Here is an 18,389-nt window from a genome sequence, read left to right on the forward strand (position 1 = left end):
TTTGTGGGTGACACATTTTGGAGGAGGCACAGGAGCAGGGCAACACCCAAGCAACAATGTAACAACAGGACAGGAGTGGGGTTGGGCGGCCACTCACACCCAGACACCTGGTGAGAGAAGACACTTCTGTCAGTGAGCTGACTCCCTGTTAGTCAAACCCCAAAGAATGTATCAATTGCCTAGCAGACACCTTCACTCACATCCCTCCGTTAGCCTCAATTACCTTGCCCCTCCCCCAACTCCCCTTCCTCCATCGCCTCCCTCAACTTCCTTCCTCCCAAGTCCTTGACACCTTCCATTAATCCTGCCTTTTCATGACTTCCCTTTGCCTAAAGGATAAACAATGATGTGTCCTTTAGCATGGCTTATAGGTAGGTACGTCCAGGATGAACCCACTTTAGACCTGTTATTCTTCATTAATTATTAAGAGCTTTTACTCTCAGAAGTGTCCCGATTTAGATGGTGGATCCGCATGTATTAGGCTGCTCATGGGTTAGCCTCACACTGCATCTCTTTTATGGCTAATTTTTTGTTCCTTTTACACTTGATCTTAGCCAAAAGGCCGAGAAGCGATTTTTTTTTTGTTCCTTTTATTGTGATCTCTTGACTAAACCTTTGACATGTGGGGCAGCAGTCATGGCTTGCTTTGCAAAGTGCTGGCCTTGGAAGCAAAGGGTCTGAGTTAGAACCCTCAGAACCCAACTTAAAAACAAGAAGCTGGGTGTGACATTAGACACTTGTAATTCCAGCACTGGGGAAGTAGAGACAAGCTGATATATAGGGGCTCACTGCACATCCATGCGCGTGCGAGCGTGCACGTGCACACACACACACACACACACACACACACACACACACACACACACACACACCCTGCTCTATGTTCTTTGACCTTGTGACCTTTGCGCACGACACTCTCCTGCTTGACATCCTTGCCTCCTTAAGGCTGATCCCAACTTACCTTATATGTTAGGATTGCTATAGGTTACTGGGCGAGGCAAGCATTTATATAGTAATGTCCTAATCTTCAGACTATGACCTTATTTGGAAATAGGATTTTTTTTTTCTTTTCTTTTTTTCAGAGCTGGGGACCAAACCCAGGACCTTGCGCTTGCTAGGCAAGCGCTCTACCACTGAGCTAAATCCCCAGCCCCAGGATTTTTTTTTAATAGAGGTAATCAAGCCAGACTGCAGACGTTGGGGTTGGCTCCTAATTTAAAATCATGGATGTCTTCCTGAGAGGGGGAGCATTATGAGACAGACACATGGGAAAACGCCATGTGTGAATGAAGACAGATCAGGCAGTGCATCTACAGGCCTAGGAGCATCAGAAATGGCCATCAAGGCAGCTATGGGAACTGACCAGGCACAGAACAGATTCACTTATAGCCCTCAGAAGGGCTCAAACTTGCTCGCACCCAGAGTTTAGAATTCTGGTCTAGAACTTGAGACAAGGAGTTTCTACTTCCTAAGTCATCTGCTTTGTAGTATTTGCTATGGAGATCTCCACTCTTAGATTAGATGGTATGATGATTTGTATATGCTCGGCCTAGGGAGTGGCTCTATTAGAAGGTGTGGCCCTGTTGGAGTAGGTGTATCACTGTGGGTGTGGGCTTTAAGACCCTCATCCTAACCGCCTGGAGGGTGGTATTCTTGTCTTAGTTAGGGTTTTACTGCTGTGAACAGACACCATGACCAAAGCAAGGCTTATAAAGGACAACATTTAATTGGGGCTGGCTTACAGGTTCAGAGGTTCAGTCCTTTATTATCAAGAAGGGAGCATGGCTGCATCCAGGCAGGCATGGTGCAGGAGGAGTTGAGAGTTCTACATCTTCATCTAAAGGCTGCTAGCAGAAGACTGGCTCTCAGGCAGCTAGGATGAGGGTCTTAAGCCCACACCCACAATGACACACCCACTCCAACAAGGCCACACCTCCCAACAGTGCCACCCCCTGGGCTAAGCATATATAAATCGTCACAATTCTGCTAGCAGCCTTCAGATGCTCATCCTGCACCATGCCTGACTAAAACAGGTGGGGTGCTCCTGACACATGGTACTATGTACCTAAGATCACGTGAGCTATCTCAGTCTCTCCAGGCTTAATCATTACCCAGCAATTTAACAAGTAGCTTAAGAATAAAACAATTAAACGTGGAGAGAGAGAGAGAGAGCACTGGAGCTAGCTGTTTCCAGCATGAGGCTGGGAAGCATTTTTCCCACCAGCTTTCCCTGACAAAACGTAGACTCTGTCCCTTGCTTTGACCTGTGTTTGACACTCCAAAGAAATGGGACTTTGCCCTCTTTGTGTATTGATTAGCAGGCCCCAGTGATAGGGACAGGCACGCTTTACAGAGTGGAGTGTTTACAAAACAGCTGATGCTGTATCTGTATGCCTGGCCTCGGAGAAGAGTGTGGTCAAGTGCTTTGGCATAGAGACGTAATTATTCTTGTACTTCACCTACAAGTACTTAGCCATGCCCTCCTCTGTGGGCCAGGCTCACGGACTGCTGTCCCTCCCCCGAGTCATGTGTGCAGGCTCTCTGGATCATGAAGACATCTGTCATAAAAGGATGACAACCCTCATAAAGAGAGACTCTGGAGAGCAGCGTGCAGATGCACACATCCTCGTCCCATGGAACAGCAAAGGAAACTGCTGAGATGCACAGCATTAGCCGACTTCCAGACCCTTGAAGGAGCATCTAAGCAGACAGAGCAGGATGCGTGGACAGGACCTTACATGAAATGTGTCAATCCTGAGTGACAGAAACACACCAGAGGCTGACTGGGGTGACCGGGGGTTAAGAGTGTGTGGGGCCAGGAACCGGGATGTACAAGGAAACTATGGATAAGGGGTGTATTTGTTGCTCTATGACGATGGCTTCAAGGGTGCTTGCACCACCCCAAATTTAAACTGTATACTTAATATATGAACAGTTCGGTATACATGAGTTATATCTCAGTAAAGCTCGCTCTCTCTCTCTCTCTCTCTCTCTCTCTCTCTCTCTCTCTGTGTGTGTGTGTGTGTGTGTGTGTGTGAGTGTTTGTGTAATCTGAGTGCATCAGGTGTGATTGGAAAACATTTTACCAGTGCACTACATCACAAGTCTTCAATAGATTGCTCCCTTCTTTCCTCTTCCTTCTCCTTCCTCCCCGTCTCTCTTCCTTTCTCTCCACGCCCCCCCCCAGAGTTTTCTACTTTAGAGCAGGTGTCCAGGTTGACCCAAAACTTCATAGCCAAGGCTAGCCTTGAAGTCACCACAATCCTCCTATCTCAGCCTCTCAGGTGCTGGGACTATAAAATGCTAGACTATGCTTAGCTTTTGATGGCTCAGCAGTTAAGAGCACCTAGTGTGCCCTCAGGGGATCTAGGTTTGGTTCTCAGAACTCACAGGCAAAGAAAATGCCCACTAAAATGAAATACTAACGTATAGATAGATATCTACATAGATATCTAGATAGATAGATAGATAGATAGATAGATAGATAAGTAGTGTGAGAGAGAGAAAGACAGGGTGGCAGGGGGATTACACAAACCGTAAGTTAAAGTTGGCTCTCTGAGCCAGGAATCTTAGATTTTTGTGTAGAAAAGCTGGTCTTCAAAGGGTGTTCTCAAGTCACCCCAGGAACATTTAGCACTTCCCATCGGTAAAACAAATCCCAACTCTCTCTCCAGAGAGGTTTGTGCCAAAGAGGGCAGAGAATGCACCCACAAAGTTGGCCTCATGAAAGGACCCGGCATGGACACGGATGTGTCTAACCCACAGGTTTCTCTGCCTGGCTGGCCAATGAGGTAGAATGTTCCAGTCCGAGTGAACTGCTCACTCCAAACTGAGCTCGAGCACACAGACCATCTTTGAGCACAGGCAGGAAGCATGCTGGTAAGTCAAAAAGATCCGTTTGCTCTGGGGAAAGAAAAGACCTTTAGGCACTTGTGTTCCTCACCCTGGTTAAGGAAATACTGCGCATGTCACTAAGAAGGGAAGGTGGTAGTTCGGCTGTCACGGCTTCTGTCCTGACACATTTCATACCTGAGCATGAAGATGTCATTAAATCACCTGATCAGGAGAGTGGTTCTTCCCTCTATCCCTTGTTTAGGGTTTTCCATTTGGATCCCCTTTGGTAAAATTCAGAGGTGGAAGATTCTGGTGAAACCTGGGCTTGCGGGTTGGGGAGCACTGCAGGGTGCTGGGACTTACCAGAGGGCCAGCTCAAACTCTGGGAGAGACGAGTAACTGGCCAGGTAGGTGCCACAGTAACTGAAGCAAAGCAGATTGTAGTCTAGGAGGATGTCGCCTAAAAGACAAAATCCAGGACTCGACTGTCACATCCAGATGAGCTCACTGCCTCACAAATGCTTCCCTTCCTCAGAGATTGGCATACGCCTCTAAAGTACTTCCCCAGGAGGCAAGCTACCTTCTAGCCCTTGCCTGAGAGGTGTTTTTGTCCTATTTTGTTACAAACAGGCTCTTCCCATGTAGTTGAGGTTAGCTCAACTGTCTTCAGACTTTGGTGCAGTACTGAGCAAAGTACACGGAGTGTCTCAGCCTGATTTGAAATGAATGGCCCCGACATGTCTACAAATATGAACACTGGGATTAGAACAGTTACTGAAGCGTCAAGTGTCTCAGACATTATTAATACGAATTTTATAAGTCCTTAGGCCGTATCCGGCCCGCAATTCAGTTTTTTTCCAGTCGTGAGAACAACTTTCTTTATTCACGTTAAAAGCCTTGGCAATGAGATGCTCGAAAGGCGGGTCTTGGGGAGGCCCAATGAGGGGCAGAGCTGACTTCTCCTTGACCTGCTCTTTAGTGTGGTGGCTACACAGGCCCGAGCTCGGCCTTGGTGTTTGTGCTTGTGTGCTTACTCTGGGTACTTTAATGACCGTTTCTGTTTTTACATATCTCCTCTCTCTCTCTCTCTCTCTCTCTCTCTCTCTCTCTCTCTCTCTCTCTCTCTGTGTGTGTGTGTGTGTGTGTGTGTGTGTGTGCTGTGTGCATGTGTTAGACTGTATGCCACTTGTGTGCAGATATCTGCAGAGTCCAGAGGAGGGTGTTAGATCTCTTTCAGCTGGAGTTATAGGTGGCTGTGAACTTGGGGGTGCTGGGATCAACCCTTCCCCTGTGGGAACCGTATATGCTCCTAACTGCTGAATCATCTCTTCAGCCCTGTACTTTCTACGTTAGAGAGACCAGAGTATATCCCTAAAATGTGATTGTCATTGAATTTATTTAGCATGGACTAACAAAGAAAACAATATGTATTTATTGAGAATGAGATGCAAAATGAAAAATAAATACATTTTCTGTGGGATGAGACCTTAATGCAACTACTTTATATCCTGCAGTCATTTTCTTAATTGTCAACATTAGTATTCTAATTGCTATATAATGTTATATTACTATAAATTCAAATATAGTTTTTGAAGAGAATTTTTACAAGCCTAGAGAAAAATATCTATATCTATATTTCTAACATCAAATTTGGTAAATTTCTTCCTGATCTTTTTTTTTTTTTTTCGACAGAACCCGATGGAGCCCAGGCTGGCCTTGGATTCACTAGGTAGCTGAGGATAGCCTTGACTACAGATCCTCCTGTCTCTTCCAACCTACTGCCGGGCTTACAGGTGTGCACTATGATGTTCAGGGTCTTCCTTGTGTGTTTACACATGAAGTCCATCCCAATATACCCTCTGTATACAGAACTCTGCTATTCACAGTTGCAGTAAGCATTGATTGAATATCATACGCGGTATACCTCATTTTAAAAAGACAGTTGAGCTCATGCACAGTGTTCTATTAGTTTTTCGTAGTTTTTCGTTTACATTACACTGAACATTTTATCATGTTCCTAATTTTTTAAAAAAAATGTAATTTATAATGTTTGCAATAATAACCCTCCCTGGGGTTCTTTTAAACATGTTTACCACTGTTCATGTACCAGGGTTTAACTCCTCTGTACATGGACCTATAGCTGTATCAGGTCACTACATTTCCATAACACTGATTTCCGATCTCACAGCGGACCCAGAAGGGCTCCATCAGTTTATCAGCCTGCAGGATCCCACTGCCAGCAATCAAGAGGCTACCAACTTCCCAACGCTCTGACTGGCTCCAAAACCACCACTGAGGCAGACTGGAAGAAACAGCCCCTGGATTGAAGCCACGATCATCTATGGTGCCCTCATGCTTGCGTTTATGTGGGTGAGCATGTGTTGGAGTCTCCCACATGGGGTCACTTTCTGTCCTTCCAGTTTTACATGGGTTCTGGGATTTGAACTCTGGCTTAGGAAAGGAGAACTTTTATCTGCGGAGCCATCTTGCCGGCCCTAAGCTTTTCAAAAGCAATTGTCATCCGATAGTTTTAATATAATTGATTGCTTACGGTTTGTGATCTGCCTGGGAAGTCCCTTGCCATGCATTCTTATGAGATGCTACTCCTTTAAGGTTCATAAGTGCCGTGAGGACGTTCAATGATATTTTAAAATATATTTTCCTCATTCTATGTGCATGCTATTTTTTTTTTTTTTGTGATCCGGTGTTTGTGGTTTAACATTTGTTAGTAATATACCAGCCCTTATACATAGGGTTGTAGGCTCATCTCTGACCTGAAATAGCTATAGCATCCTTTGTACTTTCTACTACTTTTCCATGGCCTTGCTCATGTTGAATCTCGTTTTTGTGTGATGTGTGTTATGACGAGCAGGATGCCGATCTTGACACATTAGTTCAAATATTCGATTTTTCTTAACATCGCTGTTGAACAATCTATGTCCTTTGGAGTGTGAGTTTCTTCATCATAGATCTCATTGTTCTGGATCTAGTCATCCTTGCGCCTCTACTGACCTGGGTGGCCCCAAAGGAACACTGCTCTCCTAATTCCTGAGCACCGTGATGTGACAAAGACCCTCTGCCTTGCTGCCTTCTTCTCTTGTTTATTCCGGAAACTCTGGAATCATTTAGATCCTCCCTGCTCTCAAAAACAGTGAGCCCATGACTCTGTGACAAATATTAGAAATGTATTTATAACAACCTTTTTTTCTATTCTGGACTCTGCCCCTACAGATATACATACATACATACATACATACATACATACATACACATACATATATATATATAGTGCATGTGTGTGTATTACATTTACCCTATGTGCATGGGCGTTTATTCTGCACCCATTATCTAACCAAACATTCCTTACTAAGTCCTAGCAGATGACCGCATCACCTATAATGTTCTGTCCCTAAGCTATATATTTTTGTTAAAATTTTATCATATTGGTTAGGCCTTCTGGATGATCTTAATGACACTGATGATAACAGATTTCCTCGATGATTAATCTCAGTTTTTACCACGAATTCTTCTTAGACTTGTGATTCAATATGGATGCTGTCCACTGGTTTGAATTAACTTCTGATTAATAACGCCCAGGGCTGGAGGAACAAAGCTAAGCTGAGGGCATCTTAGACATGAATCGTGGTTGCAGTCCACACAGACAGTTCCCAGTTTAGGACTGGAATATGTTTTCATTAAGGCATCTTAATCTGGGAAGAACACTGAACTGTTTCCCCAGAAATAACTTGTAAACTACAGAGATGGAGATGACTTGACCCAGTGTGGTTCTGAAACTAAGGCACTGCCAGGGATGAGTTTCCTGACTGCGCTGGGCACGTGGGCTATAACTGTTAGTTTTGTCCCAGGCAGAGCCTTATTTTTCGTTGGGCTGGTTGTAGAATCTGGACCTTTCGTCCTCACCTTTCCAAAGTCTGGATTACAGGCCTGTGTAATCACCACTCTCCCATTCAGGTTGTCCTAAATGGGGGCAGGGATCGTTAGTTAGAGGCTCCTGGAGGCATAGCTGCGGATAAGTGCCTGTTTTGTGTGTTTAGCCCCATTTGTGGTTAAGAACCGGGAGGTTCAGACTTGTTTTTGTGTTTGCTATTCCAATAAATCACCAGGAGAGAAGAAGAAACATTGTTCCAGAAGAGGCCAGGTCTGCAACCCTGGGTTTCTCATGGTTTAAAATGCGTGTGAATCACCTGAGAAATCTTGTACAAACTAAGGTGTTGGTTTATTAGGTCTGGGCTGGGAGTCAATTGGTGTGTTTTTTGAGGAAGTAGTTGTTTCTAACTTGCCCAGGCTAGTTGCTAGCTCACAGGCTCAAGATAAGCCTTCCTTTTCAGCCTCTAAGTTTCTGGGTCCACAGGTGTGTGCTACCACAACAGGATGATTGTGCCCTTTTAGCTAGTTTCTGGAGTAATGCAGTGTTGGCAGGAAGCACACCATGGTTAAGCCAGAAGGCTGTGGCATACTGGGTTAAACCTTCTGTGGTCAGCTTATCAGCATGCGTTTAAAACAACCTTTCACAACACAAAACACCTTCATTCATAAGAACTAGATTTCTTCACATAAAACTTTTTCTCAGCAGCCAGCTAGGCGTGGTGGTGCACCCCTTTAATCCCAGCACTTGCGAAGCAGAAGCAGGTGGATCTCTCAGTTCTAGGCCAGCTTGGTCTACAGAGTGAGTCCCAGGACACTCAGGACTACACAGAGAAACCTCAGAAAAACAAACAAAACAAACGCCCTCAGTTCCAGGGGTGGGGGTGGGAGGGGGAGGGTCTCCCAGATACCTTTTAACTTGATTTTTCTGGTCAGTGAAGGAAAGCTGTATATGTAGATGATGGGTTTAAGTCTGCGGTCAGAGAAAGCCACGACTTCACCGGGGACATTGGTTGCCATGACGCCCACGATCCCATTAATACACTGGAGTACAGTCTTCTTCTTGGTTTCCAAGTTAATGAATATTACATAGTTCCCAGAAGGGTAGCAGATGGTGTTGTCATTGACAAAATGAACGTTCTGACTAGGGAATCCTTGCACCCATCTTTGAGAAAAGATAGATCACCATCAGTAAAAATCCACGCTCGTTTCCATTACAGCACAGCAACTGCAAAGCCATCCCAATCTTTGAAACACATCTGCGCCATTTTTTTTAGCACCCTTACTGTTTCTGTCCTTTGGGTGGACACACATGCTCACTGTGAGACCAGCATGAGTCAATGGCCTATAGAAATGTAAAAATCAATAGGTCTGGGGCCAGTGAGATGGCTCACTAGGTAAAAAGGAACTTGTAGAAAACGAAGTATCCAGAGTTCTTTTCTTTTAAAAACTAAACTCAAAATCAATTTAAAAAATCAACTAAACAAAAAACCCCTTTGAGTAGGACAGCAGGCTATGTGGTTGCAAGCCCGTGACTTGCTTATAATTTACACACATGAAGAATACGTGGCTATTTTAGACCTAAAAAAATACAAATTAAAAACAGGGACGGATAGAATATGAAATCCACAGGGACAAAGGAGTTAGAACATAAAAGGTACATTTAGGATTGTGTAGTATGTATGTGATGGAAGGAAAGTCTGAGATAAGGAAAACTCTAGTTTATTTAAATATTAAAGATATATTTGAAAATGGAGGAAAGAGAGTGAAGGACATAGGTTTTCTGAGTCCCCGCCCCCCACCCCAATGACATGGAAACGCACAGCAGTGACAGAGGACGATGCTGAATTGCAAACAGTCCTCCAGAACGTGGAGGGACAGAAAAGTCTTGTTAGAGCTTTTCCAGATGTCTAAGGCCCAGCAACTGTGCACCTGAATCCGGAGTGAGAAGGAAGGAGTTAGAAGGGAGGGAGTCGCCTAAGAGGATGCTGATGAAGAGGAGGGCGGAATGGGCTGCAGGAACTCTGGGGCTGACCGCTGTGGGGAATACCGAGGCGGGAAAGGATGCAGAAACGGAAGATGGAGGAGAGAGATGCTGGGCAAACAAGCGAGGGTCCATTAGCAGGAGAGCAGTGTGGTGAGGTGGGAAGTTGAGCGCCGGTCATCTGGTCAGGTGACCAAGAGGATGGGGTGGGGTGGGGAGGTGGAGAAGCAGAGCGAGTCTGCTTGCAGGGTCCGAGGTGCTCCCACCCCCGCCCCGAGCTCCGTGCGGCCGCGGTGCCGCACCTCACCGACAGGGAGGCTCCGGAGTAATGGGCAGAGGCAGAGGGTATGACTGTGGCAGAGGCCTCGTCGCGCTCCCGGCCTTGCGACATGCCGACTCAGCCCACCCGGGGCTGCGGCCGTTACTCCGTAGCCCTGCCGGGTCGGGCTAAGACGCCCGCGAAGACTCCACTGTTTACATCTGTATCCGGGAGACCGGGAACCCCGCGCCCATTGGCTGGCTGGCCCGCCTATAGGCGAGCGGCAAGCGAAGCCGAGCCAGGGGACCCTGGGCTGTGGATGCTGGAGTGACTCCTCCTCGGCAAATAGTTTCAGTATTAATAAATGTCAAGGCCGCTATTAATTTTGCATGGTGCCCCTGCCATGCTGCTCCTAGCAACGCGCCGGGAGTATTTCATTTATTTCCCAGCACTGGTTGAGCCCGCTCGGAACCCAGTGGACGGAAAGCCAAATCAGAATCCAAAGGGCAAGCTAAGGGATTGGTGGGATTCCAGTCAAGTCAGGGTCACAGTGTTCTTTCCCTAGCCCTTTTACCCTATAGTAATAAACTATGGGTGTGTTCAAGTAAGTTGAAGAAAGGGGATTTTTTTTAAAAAGAGAGACAAAGGAAGAGAGTATCAAACATTTGAAGAAATAAATCCGCAGCGTCAGTGTGTAGTTACAAGAATGATACTGAGGTAGGACAGAAAGATGGGGAACCGTGGAGCCAAGAGAAAGGAAAGCCCGTTAGCTAGAATCTGGCAGCTGAGAATCAAACATCCCAAATGTAGCATAAAACTCACCAATCCCTGATCAGGAAAACCCACCAATCCCTGAGCTCAGGTATTGAAATCTCACCAATCACCACCCTGTAAATCTTCATTCTGGAAAGCGCTCCCCCCCCCCCAAGAAATCATTTATAAGCCCTGGCTTCGGCTTGGGTCGCCCGGGTTTTTAACCTCCCAGGAAGTCTCTTGTGTGAGGTTTGCTATGCAGTGTGACTTCGTGGCTCCGGTTTGCCAGGAGACCTCTCAGAGCAGAGCTGTAACACTTTTTGCCAGTGCAGAGTTTTGGCTGGGGAACCTTCCCCCTATCTGAGCAGAACTCTTAACACCTTCATTCCAGCAGAAATGTAACACTTTCGCTGGGGAAATCATCCCCTCCAGAGAAGCAGAACTTCTACACTCCCGTTGGGGAAACATGGCAGCATCCGGGGCAGAGCTGCAACACTTATACCAATACCATTAGCATTGGCTTGAGGTTTTACTGCTTTCCAAGCCGTACACCTGAAGTTTTCTAGGACTCTCATCAGAATTTCCTTTCACCCTACAAGTCATACATCACCGTTTTAACTTCATTTAAGGGACCTCCTATAATTCTCTCTCTCTCTCTCTCTCTCTCTCTCTCTCTCTCTCTCTCTCTCTCTCTCTTACACACACACACACACACACACACACACACACACACACACAGTCTTTTGAGATGTAACTGAAAGCTGTCAAAATTTATATAAGGTTAATGCTAAGACACTCAGTTGGGACTCTCTTGAGAATCCCACATCCACACTAGTCTGTTTTATTTTTTATCTCCTGGGAATCGTTCTTTCTCTTAAGCTCCGTACCCAAACATCTATGCTAAAAGTAAGTTTTAATAAATTCTTCTTTGAGAAGCCCATGCCCACACTCTGGGGTGTGCTTTGTTCACTCCTTGCGTTCTTCTGTTCTTCCGTTTTTTGAGACAGGGTCTTAGTCCTGTCTAACCTTTTGTAAATCCAGGTTGGCCTCAGATTAATAGAGATTGGCCTGCTTCTGCCTTCTACCACACTGGGCTTATCCTTAACAAACTCTGAATCTTCTTCCTATTGGTTTGTCCTGCAATTCCTGTGTATGCATGCATGGTTAGGTTTATGAATGTCGGTGTGTACATGTCCACTGTGTGTGTGTGTGTGTGTGTGTGTGTGTGTGTGTGTGTGTGTGTGTGTGTAGGTAAGACCCAGATCCTGGTCTTTACCTGAGTCTGGACACTTCTCCACTCCCAATTAGGTGAAACAGCATGGAGATGTGGAGCAATCCTTCCCTCCCTGACATCACCAACAATGGCAGTGAATGAGTTACTTCAGAAACATAAATGACCATTTGTGCCTTCCTATATGCTATGTATTTTAGAGCAATGAGCTCACAAGTAACATCTACTTTGTGGTATAAATATAGACTTTTGACAGAGCATACGTCTGAGTCTCCTGCTGCTGACATCACCAGGACACAGTGACCTGTGACTAGAAAAGAATGCTTTATGGTTGAACAGCCTGGGTGATGGTGGGTCAGACTAAGTTAGCAGTGATTAAACCTTGGCACGAGTGGCCTTTTGGACTGTAGTAGGAGGATGAGCTGCATCTCTGACAGTAGCTCGTCCACTATTGTGAATAGCCAGCGATGTCTGTGGATGTTCATGGGAAGGGGCAAACAAAACAAAACAAAACACTTAAGGTTTCATCGCTGTGAGGAGAGACCATAACCAATGCGACTTTTATAAAGGACAATATTTAACAGGAGCTGGCTTACAGGTTCAAAGGTTCAGTCCCTTATCATCCAAGTGGGGAGCATGACAGTGTCCAGCCAGACATGGTGCCAGAAAAAGGAGCTGAGAGTTCTATAACTTGGATTGGAAGACAAGACAAGAAACTCTCTTCCACATGCAACCAGGAAAGCTTCCATACTGGGCAGAGATTAAGCATAGGACTTCAAAACCCACCCTCACAGTGACAGACTTCCTCCAACAAGGCCACGCCTACTCCAACAAGGCCTCCTAATAGTGACACTTCCCGTGCCCCAAGCATATTCAAACCACCAAACTCTCCGAGTTGAGGAGATATGAAGTCAGAGTATTAAAAATGTCAGTATGTGTCATGAATACCCTGGTCTTCTGGTTTTCTCTGAGCCTAGTAATAGAGTGAGGGACAGATGCTGAGGCACCCCAGACTGGAGGAGAAAAGGTGCATGTTTGCTCTGATAGGCACTAAGGCAAGTTCTCTCTGTACTGTCGTCTTGAACGAAGCATTTTCAGACAATCGGCCAGATGGCAGGCGGAGCTAAGCAGTGTCTACTCAGTGGTTGCAAATGGATCAGACACGACATAAAGACATCAGGCCTTTTATCTCATTCTTGCCGCCCACTAGGTAGCTGTGCAGGCACCAGGAGAGAGTCAGAGATTTGAGCAAAACGCCTTCATGTTTCTGCAGAGTAACCAGGGCAACCGTTACCAGGCATGTCAGAGGTGTTATTTTTAAAGCCAGCCTGGTGAGAATCCAATAATGGATCACTCAGTGGCATGACCTCAGAAGCGGTGGATTTTGTGTCAGTCCCAAGGGAATGCGGAGATTCTGCTCCGACAAAGTGTGTGACACTGGAGTTGACTCTGGACAATGACTGAGGAAGTCCGGGGGGTGGGGGGATAGGTTCCTTGCTAACACTCCCTCCTCTTTGTTTACCGTGTGTGCAGCCATCTGAACCCCACTGGTTTCACCTTGGTTCAGTCAGGAGTACATAGAGTATAAACGTTCTGGCCTCGGTTCTATTATCTTGTGATAATTCAGCTGTTGACAGCGAGTTTAGTGGGTAACCAGTCAGAACCTCCGAGGTTTGGGGTTTCCTTTCTCTCTCTTACTGGGTTCCCTATTTATTTCAATTTGTCTTAACTTCTCACAGAAGCTTAATGACAGTGACACCCATCAGCACCTTCTATTTTTCTAATCGTTTAATCTGACTTTTCTGCTGATGCCTAGTCCTCTGGGGTCTTTCATGTTTCCGAGTTCCTTTGGACTAGAGCAGAGGGCTTGCCTAAACCAGCACACATGCTCTGTGGCTTTCCTATCATTGCACTGAGAATAAGCGCCATGTTGTGCTCTCAGATAAAAGCTAGAGTCGACGAAACCACAGTGCGAAGAGACTGTATCTGCCTTCAGATGATCTACTCAGAACCTAGCATTTAGAGAAGTGAGCTCTCAAACTATGAGCTCAGATTCTCTCTGTGTGTCTCTTAATAGGCTGTGGTAACTGAGAAGACCAGCAACATCTCCTAAGTTCCCATGCCTTTTTTTTTTCCCCGATGACATTTCCCTGGATGCCCTCACGGTGCTTTTGTGAAGATCAGATGAAACAGTGCAAAAAGAACTTTTAGCAACTTGGGGATTTGGGGCAGGAGGACCGGGAAATCAAAGCCAGCCTGGGTTATACAGCAAGAGTCTGTCTCAAACAAAACGACTTGGACTTTTATGTAAAATGTTTAGTAAAATGTTCAGTACAGATGTGTGGCCCCGTCTTGTAGTCGGTCCAAATGGAGAGCGGAAGTGTGGCCGATGGGGCTTCTGTTTGCTCTTAGTATTCAAATAAGCACAGTTTTCTTAAAAGATACAAAGCAAATGAGGAGGAGAACCATGAGGAAGTGGACTGACCGCCTTGAATTAAATATAAGATGAGCTGGAAGGGGAAACTATGTGTCAGGTACCTTACAACAGAATTGGAGGGCTTTACTTTGCACTCATAGAAATCACTTTTTAAAGCTCAGTCAAACTTGTTTTCGTAACACAACTAACTCATTTAGGAATAGATTTTTATCCTGTCGAGCCTAAAATAAGGAAATGGCAGATGACAACCTGCTCGTTCTGAACCCAGCTCTTCTGAATTCAGTTTCAAATCTTGCCTGTAGTCTCCAGGGTCTGTTACCTCTGAGTTCCGGCCTCTGTGAGAATTATACCTTTTAGTTTAAGGGAGCAGCGAGTGCGGTTTTACTCTCTGGGGATTTTATCCCAGGCCATAGGCGTTCATCCTGGACATTCAAACAGGAGCTGGGTGGTCACCCAGCCTACAGCCTTTTTAAGATATGTCCCTGTGTTTGGAGATTTTAAGCTGTGAAGAGATGTGACTCTTAGAATGGACACAATACGGTAGCAGTTTTAGGAGAGTCTGGGACCAGACTGCAGTTGGAAGTCCAGCTCTGCTCTTTTAAAGTGTACTGATTTTGAGAAAGTCGCTTGACCTCTGACCTCTAAGTTTCTCATCTATGAGCTGGTATTATTGAGACGGCACTCAATACTTAGGGAATAAAAACCCTTATCTCTTACATACTTATCTGCAGTATTTTCATTTAATAATGTATTTAAACATGTTTTCATAATTGCCTATATAGTTCTACTACACAATTGCTTTTTTTTGTTTGTTTGTTTAAAGACAATGTTTCTCTTTGTAACCCTGGCTATCTTGGAATTAGCTTTGTAGACCGGGCTGTCCTTGAACTCACAGAGACCCTCCACCTGCCTTTGCTTCCTAAGTGCCGGAATTAAAGATGTGTGCCACCACCTCACTGCTGACAGTTGCCTTGTAACAGTAGAAGGTTTTACACTCTTTTTTTTACCCCACGAGCCAAAAATTTTATTTATTTATTTATTTATTTATTTATTTATTTATTTATTCATTACTTGCATGCAAAGTATGCTTTGGTAACATCCTTGGCCTGAGATCCTTTGCTGTAATCCTCAATCACTCCCCAACTACAACCAACCATTTTACACAGTTTTCCCTCCCCATCATTTGGCAGAGGGCTACCCATTCCCCTAGTTTCCAGTTGTGATTAACCTTCATTAAGTTGATTTGGTGCTCAGAATAAGTGCCTCCACCAATGTCACATATGTGGGCTCATCACAATGGGGTGCAAGTACGGCATAGAGGGGCTTGGTGCTTGTCTATGGCTTCGGCAGCTTTATGTGAGCTATGTGCTGGGCCACCGTGGACAAGGGTGGTCTTCAGCACCTCTTGGAGTATTGACATCCATCACACCTCTAGCAGCAAATGCTTTCCTCAGCCATGGTGGTAGACTGCAGGCCTCAGCAGTGGCAGGGAAACGGTGCTTGTCCATTCTAAAGACCCCAGGTTCTTAGCTGGGCTCAGAGCACACTTTATCTCAGCATGCAGCAAGGCAGGTGGATCTCTGTGAGTTGGTGGCCAGACTGGTCTAAGAAGTGAGTTCTAGTATAAACAGGACTATGTAGAGAGATCCTGTCTCAAAAATAATAATAATAGGGGTTGGGGATTTAGCTCAGTGGTAGAGCGCTTGCCTAGGAAGCGCAAGGCCCTGGGTTCGGTCCCCAGCTCCGGAAAAAAAAAATAATAATAAAAGATCACGTTCTTAAATCATTTTTTCCAAATTACATAGTAAAAAATTGCACAGGAAGTTCCCTTGTGTCCTGTCCCCACTTCATCCTGTGTCACAGCAGGGCCATTGGCTACAAGCTGTCTTCCAGAAAGTGGCCAAAATCCTTGAATCATCCCTTGAACAACAGGAACTGGCCCTCCTCCATTCTCGTCCTTCCTGTTGGAGGGACATACTCTCCTAAAGGATGTTGATGGGGCTTTTTTTGTTTTTGTTTTCTAATTCTGCCACATGCACGTGTGCTGCAGTTGTCAATGTCTTTCACTTTACATGTCTAAAAGGTGATGTCCAGTCGTAACACTATTGGGAGGTGTGTGTGTGTGTGTGTGTGTGTGTGTGTGTATGTGTGTGTATTTAATTTTTTCACTGATCAGACTAGCTTTTTAGCTTGTTCACTCTGTCATTTAGCCAGTATCTTTCCATGGAAACTCTTTGATAAAATCTGTTTCCCCTGCTGTGGGCAGCTCCAGAATTAATGAAACCAAACAGAAAAGCTTATGTAACCAAAGCCTTAGGCTAGAGGACCAACTCTGACTCAAAGAAAGAAATGAAAGTAATTGTAAAATTGTATGAAAAGGTTTTAAATAAAATGGCCATTTTAGTATTTTGTCCTTCCTTCAGGGTGCTAACATGGCTTTAGATTTAAATAGAAGAAGAATTTGGGGAGTGGTAAGAGGCATGCTCCATTAAACAGTGTTGGTCAGGCTGTGGCTTGGTCAGGCTGTGGCTTGGACAGGCTGTGGCTTGGTCAGGCTGTGGCTAGGTCAGGCTGTGGCTTGATCAGGCTGTGGCTTGGTCAGGCTGTGGCTTGATCAGGCTGTGGCTTGGTCAGGCTATGATTTGGTCAGGCTGTGGTTTGGCCAGGCTATGATTTGGCTGAACAGTGGCTCAGTGACCTTGAAGGAGTCTTTATCGCTTGTGTGGACAATTCGGTTCCCCCAAGATGATGGCTCCTGTTTGGATGATCTTATGAGATGATCTACCTTCCAAGTTCTTTTACTCCCGGCATGCAAGGTGTCTTCAGGTTTATAGAAATGGCTGGGGGCTGGGGATTTAGCTCAATGGTAGAGCGCTTACCTAGGAAGCGCAAGGCCCTGGGTTCGGTCCCCAGCTCCGAAAAAAAGAACCAAAAAAAAAAAAAAAAAAAGAAAAAGAAATGGCTGGAGCTCATCTTGAGCAGTCCCTGATATCTGGAATGGGGTGTTGTAAAAGCTAATAGTCAGATAATTCAGTTATTCATAACATATAAAAATAAAAGTTTTTATTAGAACATCATCTGTGAGGCAGTTAATAAGACCTTCAACAACCTGAACTTGATCCTGTCAATACAGAGTATAAATTGAACAGTATGAAATTACCCATCGCTCTCCTGAAAAGGGGCAGAAGATTGCTGTATCAGACAGACAGATCTGGGCAGTGAAGGTAGGCATTGCATGGAAGGTTGGAAACTATTTCTTGTCACCAGGGTTTTTAATTTTTCATCTTCTTGCAATGTAGTCGGTTCAGATTAATCTCTTCGGGCTAATTATTGAAGATTACAGCTACGAAATGTATCGCTCTGTGGCATTTTAACTGTGGCCAATAGAGATATCTGCCCAGATATTTGAGTGCTATGTTCTCAGCTGCTAGGACCTGGGCATGATCTCTAGGATGACCAATAATGTCTTCTGTAACTGTATATTTTTCTTTCTTTATTTGAAGAGCTCATGTTTGCTAGTCCATCTAGATGGAAAGTTCCACCTGCTGCCATTTCTGGGCTGCAATCGTTAGATGCATCAGCCACTTAAGTTACTTGACACTTTGTTCCATAGTTCTGGTGAAGCCAGGATCAACACTGGAGCTGGCTCCAAGGGCATTCTCTGCTCTTCCAATAGTAGAGCTGGAAACAAACCCCAGACATATTCTTTCGTAAATAGCACCGGAGTTACTAGCTTTTAACCACTCGCTATGTGGATCCTGGCAGGCAGACTCTCCTCACGCCTAAGAAAGAACACAGCAGTTTATGCACACTCTCTGGCCAGATCTTTTTTTTTTTCTATAGACTCAAAAGGCTAAATTCCCTCAGCCCAGTGTGCTTAAATCAGCTTGTGCTCTTTCTAGGTTTCCAAACAAATGTTTTGTGGATGGAATTTTGAAAGCACAATCACATTCTGAGGCTAATAACATCCAGACATCCAGATGTGTGCTCTTTTGTATATGCCGAA

The 18,389-nt window shown here is 45.1% G+C and overlaps 1 protein-coding gene and 1 pseudogene across 4 annotated transcripts in view; both read right to left on the reverse strand.

Moving 5' to 3' along the window:
* The window catches only part of Cfap43 (cilia and flagella associated protein 43), an 87,259-nt gene extending 76,990 nt beyond the window's left edge, over positions 1-10,269 (reverse strand). For 2 of the 4 annotated variants that reach the window (XM_008760497.4, XM_345041.10), the window contains exons 1-3: positions 10,006-10,269; positions 8,631-8,884; positions 4,198-4,294 (exon numbers count right to left, since the gene is read on the reverse strand). In XM_008760497.4, the coding sequence (XP_008758719.1) occupies positions 4,198-4,294; positions 8,631-8,884; positions 10,006-10,094 (440 nt within the window). In that variant the 5' untranslated portion in view covers positions 10,095-10,269. The remainder of the gene's footprint in view (positions 1-4,197; positions 4,295-8,630; positions 8,885-10,005) is intronic. The other 2 variants (XM_039101433.2, XM_039101434.2) reach the window with 2 other exon arrangements.
* A 5,181-nt stretch (positions 10,270-15,450) lies between these two features.
* LOC134484835 (small ribosomal subunit protein eS12-like) lies at positions 15,451-15,891 on the reverse strand (annotated as a pseudogene).
* Between the last annotated feature and the right edge of the window lie 2,498 nt (positions 15,892-18,389).

This window comes from Rattus norvegicus, chromosome 1 (assembly GCF_036323735.1).
Source record: "Rattus norvegicus strain BN/NHsdMcwi chromosome 1, GRCr8, whole genome shotgun sequence".
NCBI classification, from domain to species: domain Eukaryota; kingdom Metazoa; phylum Chordata; class Mammalia; order Rodentia; family Muridae; genus Rattus; species Rattus norvegicus.